This window comes from Otolemur garnettii, unplaced genomic scaffold (genome assembly GCF_000181295.1).
Source record: "Otolemur garnettii isolate 467f Iridium unplaced genomic scaffold, OtoGar3 scaffold00013, whole genome shotgun sequence".
NCBI classification, from domain to species: domain Eukaryota; kingdom Metazoa; phylum Chordata; class Mammalia; order Primates; family Galagidae; genus Otolemur; species Otolemur garnettii.
In genome coordinates, this window is record NW_003852408.1 from 29,724,336 (window position 1) to 29,734,364 (window position 10,029).

General features: G+C 37.9%; 1 protein-coding gene across 1 annotated transcript in view; it reads left to right on the forward strand.

Annotated features, from left to right (window-relative positions):
• The window catches only part of TRAK2 (trafficking kinesin protein 2), a 36,391-nt gene extending 30,240 nt beyond the window's left edge, over window positions 1-6,151 (forward strand). Inside the window, exons 13-15 of the mRNA XM_012802146.2 lie at window positions 760-1,026; window positions 3,667-3,772; window positions 5,143-6,151. Coding sequence (XP_012657600.2) covers window positions 760-1,026; window positions 3,667-3,772; window positions 5,143-5,821 — 1,052 coding nt within the window. The 3' untranslated portion in view covers window positions 5,822-6,151. The remainder of the gene's footprint in view (window positions 1-759; window positions 1,027-3,666; window positions 3,773-5,142) is intronic.
• The last annotated feature ends 3,878 nt before the right edge of the window (window positions 6,152-10,029 follow it).

The window sequence follows — 10,029 nt, forward strand, 5'->3', positions numbered from 1 at the left end:
AGCCACCACACCCAGCCCAGAGCTGCCATTTTTAAAGATGAAATGGCTATAGCAACATAATTACATATTGCATCTGGTACAAGTTCTTGGGTTGATCATTTACAAGCATTCCATAGCCTGGAACCAAGGGGATTATATCTTCCTCTTTGTCATCTTTTTCATTTTCCTACCATCCCTGGGATCCAGAGAAGGGGAGAGGCCTGAGCAAGATGAGGAAATACATAAACCACAGAAAATTCAAGGTGTCTTCAACCCAGGAGCCTAGTTTTTGTCTTTCAAGTTTATAGACATGGTTGTAGGCCAGGAGGAATAGTGATTTTTGTCACTTGAGAAAATGTGCCCCGTGGGCGGCACCTGTGGCTCAAAGGAGTGCCTCATATGCCGGAGGTGGTGGGTTCAAACCCAGCTCCAGCCAAAAATTGCTAAAAGAAAAGAAAAGAAAATATGGCCCACCTCTGAAGTGCGTATCTTCCTTCTCATCACTGCCTCAGCATCCTAATTCCTATTAAGGGTGTCATCTGGTTCTTTACCCCTTCTTTAGATGTTCTTAAAGTTAACTTTGAAATACATTATTATTTATACCTTCAATATCTTGTCAGTCTTCCACAGAAAACTAATTTGCAGCTTTTACTAGAATTTTAACACTAAATAAGTAGTTCATTGCCATCATTACACATATAATTTGTTTTTGTTTCAAGATTTAAGATTTGTGGGGAATTTAAAACATGCCCTTTTTTCTCCTTTGGCCTGCATATTCAGGATCACAAACTCTGCATCACTGGCAGCAGCTTGCTCAACCAAACTTGGGGACAATTTTTGATCCACGACCAGGTGTTATTACTAAAGGATTTACCCAGTTGCCCAGTGATGCCATCTATCACCTCTCAGATTTAGAAGAAGATGAAGAGGAGGGTATCACTTTTCAGGTTCAGCAGCCTCTTCAAGTAGAACAGAAACCTTCAGTATCCAACCCAGTAACGGGGATCTTCCTACCGTCCATTACTTCAACAGGAGGACCAGTTACAGGTGAGAAGATTTGCTTAGTCAAAAAGGGTCTAATAACCAGAAGTGCTTGGCATTCTGACTTAATGTGTGGTCACCTGGCTACCTCTGCTCACTGGTGTGTACACAGTCTTGGATACCAGATAATGAAAATCAGTAGCACCAGTGGCATTCATAATTCTCTCCACTTTATCGTAGCTAACCTGCATAAATAGACTGGACAGAGAGATAAATCAACTCACTTAGTGGTTTACAAACCTTCTCCTCCACCCCCAGAGTCTCACTATGTCACCCTCAATAGAGTGCTGTGGCATCACAGCTCACAGCAACCTCAAACTCCTGGGCTTAATCAGGCATCCTCAAACTACGGCCCGCGGGCCACATGCTGCCCACCTAGGACATTTATCCAGCCTGCCAAGTGTTTTTGCCATTGCTGCCTGTCCTACTTAGGCAGCCAACTCATCCCAGGGCCCGCAGTCCGGCCCTCCAACAGTCTGAGGGACAGTGAACTGGCCCCCTGTTTAAAAAGTTTGAGGACCCCGAGTAAGTGATTGTCTTGCCTCAGCCTCCCAAGTAGCTGGGACTTTAAGTGCCCACTACAACACCCAGCTATTTTTTGTTGCAGTTGTTTTAGCTGGCCTGGGCTGGGTTCAAACCCGCCACTTTTGTTGTATATGGCTGGCACCGTAATCACTGTGCTACAGGCACCAGTTTACAAACCTTTTAGGCTCACGATCTCGTTATACTCTTAAAAATCATTGAGAACTCCAGAGGGCTTATCTATGTGGGTTATATCTATTGGTATTTATAATATCAGAAATCAGAACTGAAAAATTACATTTCTTAGCTCATTTAAAATAGTAATTACATGTTACACAAATCATGTTTATGAAAATAGTAAGAAAAATGGTTTTGTTTGATAATTGTTCAAGTCTCTAACTTGGGTCCTAATATAAGATAGCTGAATTCTTGCTATCAAGTGCTGCAATCTATTGCAGTATGTAGGACTGAACAATATGAAGAAAATGTAGGTTCAAGCAACATGAAGTTGGAAGAGGAAAGCATATTTTGATAGTCTTTTCAGATATTTCCAGATATTCTTTGATAATACACAAACAGTAGGTAACTAGTCTTTCTTGAACATGTACAGCAACGTGGAATCTGAAACCCTAGTGAGGCACTGTCCATGCTTTGGCACATTAAAATGCATACACTTTAAACGTATCTTTTACCGTGCATGATTATATACTATAGTACATTGGTCACTTAGAAAATACTGGTTTGCTGAGTTACACAGATTTTCCAATTACTGACATTTCATTATGTAATGTATGAAAATCATATTAATGTCACCACCTATCTCATCAGAAAAGCCTTAAAGTATTAAGAAGCTTTCCAGTTCTCAGTGGTGGATACAGGTTTTCCAAAACTCTGATTTTCACTTGAAAGCTCTAATTTTGTCACTGAAAAAAAATATTATCACCTTTTTTGTGTGTGAAGGGACAAGAGTCCTTCATTCATTTTCAAGAAAGGTCCGTCAGACACCCAAGACTGAATAACTAGTTTGTCTGTTGTACTTTCAAGTAAAAATGATGTTCTATGGGCTTGGCGCCTATAGCACAGCAGCTAGGGCACCAGCCACACACACCGGAGCTGGCAGGTTCGAATCTAGCCCAAGCCTGCCAAACAACAAGGACAGCTACAACCAAAAAATAGCCAAGCATTGCGGCAGGTGCCTGTAGTCCCAGCCTCTTAAGAGGCTGAAGCAAGAGAATCACGTAAGCCCAAGAGTTTGAGGTTTCTGTGATCTCTGACACCACAGCACTCTACCCAGGGTAACAGCTTGAGAATTGTCTCAAAAAAGAAAATGGTGTTCTGTGACAAAATTCCAGTCCAGCTGCACAAGTGCTTTTCCTCTGGATAACTATTGCACCTTAGTATGGAGTAGGAGTGTACTCAATGAGCCCTTCCCTTTCCACCGTACAGAATGATAAAGAGCTAAGAGTCAAGACTTAATGGATAAGTTTGCTGCTTCATCAAGGACGTTCTTAAATGTATCTTTTTTTTTAATACTGCGATTGCATGATGATGAAGAATAGTAATATAACTTGATAACATTGCCTTGATTTGTGCTAAGGAGCCAACCGTTTTACCCACCATTTCCTTTACACCAACAGTGCAAATGTCAACCCAACCAAAAGAAAAGGCCTCCACCTTAGCATCACTATAAAAGCAATTTTGACCTGTGAACTCTCAGAGAGTCTACAGGCCACACTTTGAGAACCAGTGAAGTAGATAGTTTAGCTAGATAGTTTAGACCAGCAGTTCTCAACCTGTGGGTCACAACCCACAGGAACTATATTAAAGGGTTGTGGAGTTTGGAAGCTTCAGAACCACTGGTTTAGATGATTCCTCTTTATTTTTTTAATATATTTTTTCTCCCATTTCTAAGCTTTTTTATGCCTTTTCATTTGCAGTTTTAAAGTATTAAAGGGTTCAGTTATATACTAACCAGTTGATTCTATTACAATCTTTATATATATTTTATTTCCAGATTTGGAGATTTTTAGTACAAAAGGCACTTGATAAATAATAATGAGCTTTTTATATTATTAACCTAGTCTTTCAATTTTGTGTTTGCTCCCCTAAAAATCTCTATTTCAGTTGCAACCTCAAACCCAGGAAAGTGTCTGTCATGCACAAACTCGACATTCACCTTCACAACTTGTAGGATATTACATCCCTCTGACATCACTCAGGTTACCCCCAGGTAAGAGTATCTGGGAAATCAGCGGCCTCACTTCATTCCTCATCTGTGTTTTCTTGAATTTTGTTTTTAAATTACCTTCATTTTAATTTCTAGAATTTTGATTAATTTTCTGTGATAATTTACCTTTAGAATGATTTCACATTATGTTTTCTGAGTTGATCATTATAACTCTTTAAACTAGGCAGGGAAGTGACTATGTATTGTGTAAAGTAAAGCATAGAAAGTTGAGGTGACTGGTCTAAGGATAGACAGCTAATAAAATAACCCAGCTGGATCTATACCCAGAGTTAACCAAATCGCAAAGTTTGCATTACCAGCGCTCTACACAAGCTCATCCTCACTTCTCACCATACCTGCAAGTTCAAGGGGCTTCCAAAACCACTTTAAAGTTCAGTGATTTGCTGGAAGGATTCACAGAACTTGTCTGAGTTTTGTTTCTTTTACTTAAGTTGGTATGCTGGAAAGTTTATGTAGTAATCCTAAACTTAACATTTTGTTCATAATCTTTAAAAATTTTGATATCTTAATATACTGAGTATTTATGTTGAAATGATAGTTTTATTAAGTACTGGTTGTATTAAATACTGGTAACATTTGTTCTGGGGAGAAATCAGCTAAAAAAGAACCCTATTTCATCACCATTTCCTTAAATACCATGCTTTCCTTTAAGCATTGAATAAGAAGGAAGATTCTAAGAACCATCAAAATTTTATTTATTTTAAATTTCGTAGAAACATATATTCCAAGTCAGAGTTGAGAAAAAAAATCACCCATGAGTATCCTTATATAACATTTTTTAAGAAAATGAAATTTAAGAATTAGAAGTTTATTATTTTTCAGTGATGTAAAACTAAAAGATTAAAAATAACAAATTTTTCCTTAGAAGAGCATTTTATATTTAATTATGAAAGATTATATTTTATAAAAAGTTGTATAATTGTCTAGTCATGGATTATTATCTCTTGGTATATTTCACTTTATGGAATGGATATGTTAATAAAAATTTCTAAATATTACTTTCCTTAATCTTTAGATTTGATTCAATTCCTATCATAAAATTTAGTTATATTTCTACAGATACACAATTTAGAGTTAAAATTTAAGAGTAAAGGCATCTAAGAGTACAACAACCTTTTCATATCCTGCTAGAAAAAAATATGTTTTAAGAAGTTAATAACTAAGATACAAATTACAAATAATTAACCAGTCATTGAAGTATTGTCAAAATGTTCATTCCTGAGATCTATTCCACAGGGTACAGTTACTGATGTCTTGGCTTTCACTAAGGATAACTACTATTGTTATTTCAAATGCCAACTTGGGGATTGCTTTTTATTCTTATACACCTTCTCCCACTTGTTTTTTCCCAGCTCTGGGTTCCCTTCATTATCCTGTGGAAGTAGTGGTAGCAGTTCATCAAACACGGCTGTGAATTCTCCTGCCATGTCCTATAGACTCAGCATTGGTGAATCTATCACCAACCGAAGAGATTCTACTATAACCTTCAGTAGCACCATGAGCTTGGCCAAACTTCTACAAGAGCGAGGCATCTCTGCCAAAGTGTACCACAGTCCAGTTTCAGAGAACCCCCTCCTCCAGCCATTCCCTAAAGTCCTAGCCACCCCTTCCACACCACCAAATTCACCATCTCACTCACCTTCCCCTCCTCCTTTGCCCTTTGAGCCTCGAGTACATCTCTCTGAAAATTTTTTGGCCTCCCGACCAGCTGAAACATTCCTCCAGGAGGTATATGGCTTGAGACCCTCCCGGAACCCTCTTGACATTGGCCAGTTGAAGATGAATTTAGTGGACAGGCTGAAGAGACTGGGGATAGCCAGAGTGGTCAAGACCCCTGACATCAAGGAGAATGGAAGAAGCCAAGAGGCAGAAGTTGGTCTTCAAAAGCCAGATTCTGCTATTTATTTGAGTGCAAGTAGCAACTTTTTGGGTGGACTGAGGAGGAATCAGAGTCTTCCGGTCATGATGGGTAGCTTTGGTACCCCAGCTTGCACATCCTCACCCAAAATGGGTATCCTGAAGGAGGACTGAGGCCCAGCAGTTAGCTGACCTCCTATACAGATGAGCACATGAAAGGGAGTAAGCACCACTAGTACATGTGGTCTGATCTGACTTGTGAACAAAGGAATGTTGCAGAAGGGTTGTGAATGTGGAAGAGGGAAGTGGAGGAATGGAAACAAATTTGGGATAAGGCCCTAGTGGATAAAGTGTGATAAATTGAAAGTATAAATGAATAGGCCATGAGTGTTTGGAGGCAGAAAAGGAAGTAAGATTTAATACACTCCTTCAATTGAGTTTTTTAACCTTGAACATAAAAATCAAATAGAAAATAAATTCAGTAATATTGAAACATACCAGAGATAACTGAACTTCCAATAAGCCTGGACAAGGAGCACCGGGTTAGAAAGATGGGATAAGAAAAGGAACAGCTGTGACTCTTGCTTATAGAAAGCTGTTCCGAATGGTTGGTGGAGTAGGTTCAGTCTGTTATCTGAGATAACAGCGACATGGCTGATATGTTTCCCCTGCTAATGTTGGGTTAAATTATGCATTCATCAAATGGTATGCTCACAGCATTAGCAAAGCAAGGAATTTTATCTTTTTTATTCAGAAGTGAAGACTTCTTTTTTTCCTTTCTGTTTGCAAGCCACTGGCAGCCCAAACAAACACCACTTATATTCCTGTGTACTTATGATTAATAAAAGTTCATTTTTTAAATTGGCATTTTTATACAATCTCCAAAAAGAACCCAACATGGGTAGGATGTGGGAGGGATTTACTTTCAAGAAGGAAAATTTGGGTAAATTGGAGCCAAGGAAACTAGTTTTTAGAACATTTCTTCTGGATAAGCATAGTAGTGAAGGAATATAAACATAATTGCATGTCTTTCAAATTTCCTTGTAGGTTGAACAGGGTTAAACCAGAAGTGCAATCATAGGAATTAGGGAATGTTATATATTTATATATGTAAAATTTTTTGTGAGGAAAGTTGGTTGCAACTTAAACCAACTTTTCCCAAAGTACGCTATGCATATTTTTAATGAAAAGTGATATATGTTTGCACAAAAATTCTCAGGCATATTAAATTATTATAAGCTGAAGTAAAATCCAGGTGCTTGCTTCAAGATTTTGTTTTTTCCTAATATAAAATAAAATTAAAACATATCTGCCTTGTTCTTGATATCTATAGAGGGAGAATGAACTTCTTGATGGGTGAATCAAACCTTTTCCTCTGAGGTTTTCTTTTTCTTTCTTTTCTTTCTTCTTTTTTTTTTTTAAACAAACTATATGAAATGGCAAAGTGAGACTCCAGGATTAGGTTCCAGCGTTCAGCTGTGTGACACAAGGCTATGAATTGGAAAGCAGCAGATCTGTTTTGTGAGTGTTGCTGACCAAGGTCTGCTTCTCGTCAGATGACCTGGTTTTGTCTAAGCAGGGCGGTTTAGGAAGAAATACCATTGTACAAAAGACATAAGGGAGGGGGCTACTTTATTTATGAAAATGGGAAGCTTATTACTTGATCTTTTTGGTGCTTTATTTGCAAATGTTTTCTCCTTTGTCCTTACTGAACTGAAAAGCAATTTTCTGAAGAATTCTTGGCTCTTGCTTGTGTGGTTCCTATTGGCAAACCCATTCCCAGGCCAGGAAGGGTCCTTCCTCTTTGCTTTTGGGGTGCCTCCCTTAATGAAGAGCTGTGTGCTCAAAAGGCTTGAAAAACCAACATGCATGCAATGGTAAGAATGTGTGAGATTTTCCATACTTTATAACTTTTCTGAATAACTTTCTCCAAAACAAAGGGTGAAGATATCCTCTCCCTTTCTCTCCCCTGCATTCAGTCATGGTGAGGCCAACAAGATACACATATACTTTCAGAAAGAATTCCCACATGTTCATAAGGGAATGTAATTCCTGATGTTTATATTTCCTAAATATTCCAGTTTACTTTTTAAGAAATACATTTGAATATCTATTTCATAAAGTGACTCTGGTATGCTAACTTTAGCCAATTCTTAAGGCTTTTTATTTGTTCCCTGGGAAAATAATCTTTCTGTTTCCTGGACATTTATAGTTTCCAAGAAACATCAGGAAGTGCGAAATGTATGGCCAGGGAGTAGTACAAAGTTGAATTATCAGAATTGTGTATTATATAAATAGAAATTAAACTAGTTTTTTAGTGTTTTGAGTATAATTTGTATACTTTTTATAATCAATGATTAAATGATCACTTTGGAGACAGAGTCAAGGCATATTAGCAGCCAAATAAACACATCTAATCTAAGGCTTAGGTTTTTGAAAATTAGACTTGTTTATTCCACCCAAAACACAGTTTCATGCGGGTGCATTCTTGTTTCAAGAAATGAGTCCTATCTTAAAACTGGATTTTGCTGTTTTTGAGGTTGCCACCTAAAATCATTTTTGGTATACCCCAAGACACTCTAATAATCACAGAATTATCTGCAAAGTATAGTAAGAAGAAATGGAGCCTTATGGCAAGTTCCTTTCAATTTACCTATTAGGTTCTGGTACTGTTCACATTTTAGTTTTTCTATAGTATCTATTTTATATGTATTTTCATGCCAGTATAGGAAACCTCAGTCTTTTTTTTTTCCCCTTCAAGGTTTTCAGTGAGTATACCTCAGGTATTTCTGAGTATCCTATAAGGTAGGAGAGAGATCTTCATGAGCTCAGAATCAAAAGTTCTTCTGAATTAAGATCCCAAATCTTATGTGAATAGCCTTAGGTGTGGATCATGAGGGAGAAGTTAATGACTATTAAAGTAGTTATTTGGAAAGTTTTATATGTTATTTGACATATGTGAATAGAAGTTGGCAAGAGAGGAATTAAGTTAGAGGCAGCTCTCAACAAGAGCTTATTCTCTATGAAAGGTATATTTTATGCAGTATTCAAAGCTTGTTATTTTTTCTGACCATTTCAGTATATAATTAGTGCTTGGTTACTAACATCAACTTTTGAAATCTGGAACTTTGGCTCTTAGTGTTTCGTGGGCCACCTCTCTGAGGTCAGGTGTCAGATGCATGCAGACCTGTCCTAGGCGTGCAGTGCACCAGCGGCACTGGTAACCGAGCGGTCCTGCTGTTGAGCACAGTCACCCAGGAGTGGGCACACGCCCACTGGGGCAGCCAGGGAAATGCTGTTGTTTGATATCTCAGATTTGATTTTGTCAAACATCCCATTGTGCACCTACCTTTGTTTTGTCAGATGTAAATCAATTAATAAATATGAGTAGGTTCGTAAATTTTCATTTGTCCGACTGTGGTTTTGTCCCAGCTATTTGCACAGATAATCCTGCACTAAGTCTTTTCTTTCCATTATGTTGTTTTTGGTCAGAAAATGACCTCTATTTATCAAACCAACACACACAAACCACTGATAGTCATAAGTAGTAAATAGATTTTATTATATTTTCTCAGTTTTTTTTAAGAATATTGTCAATATATACCATATTTCCTTAACAAAACAAAAACAGCAACAAAATAAAGTTTAAAATCATTGATACTCAGATAGTAAGTTTGAGAAGATTCAGAAAGTGGGAAGCAATTCTTTTGAATTACCATATTTATGTGCATTATGTAAAAAGAAATTAAACTATTTTTAATGTTTTGAATATAATTTGTATACTTTTTATAATTAGTGATTAAATGGTCACTTTGGAGACAGAATCAAGGCATATTAGCAGCCAAATAAACACATCTAAGAGTGTCAGCACAGTGTCGGCTGCTAAGCGGGACAGGCAGTGGCGGCAAAAACACCCGGCAGGCCAGATAAATGTCCTAGGTGGGCTGCATGTGGCCCGCAGGCCATAGTTTGAGGGCACCTGCTCTTAGCTATTAGAAATAGTTTATAAGAAACTAAATGTTAACAATGTTAGACTCTAAAAGAAAAGGGCCTTTGGTGTTCTATCTCTTTCACAATTTGATTTCTGTATTTTTTAAGCTCATTTAATGTCCATTTAGAATTAGGAACATTGACAAAATGTTTGAAGTTGAGTGCTACTCTCAGCATCTTTGTTTTGTGTCTCATAAATGAATGTCAGTAGATGTATGTTTAAGTCCAAACTCCTAACAAAGGTTAAGATCAGCGGCTTTGGCTCAGCGCCTGTGGCTCAAGCGGCTGAGGCGCCAGCCACATACACCTAAGTTGGCGGGTTCGAATCCCCAGCCCGGGCCCGCCAAACAACAATGGCTGCAACCAAAAAATAGCCGGGTGTTGTGGCGGGC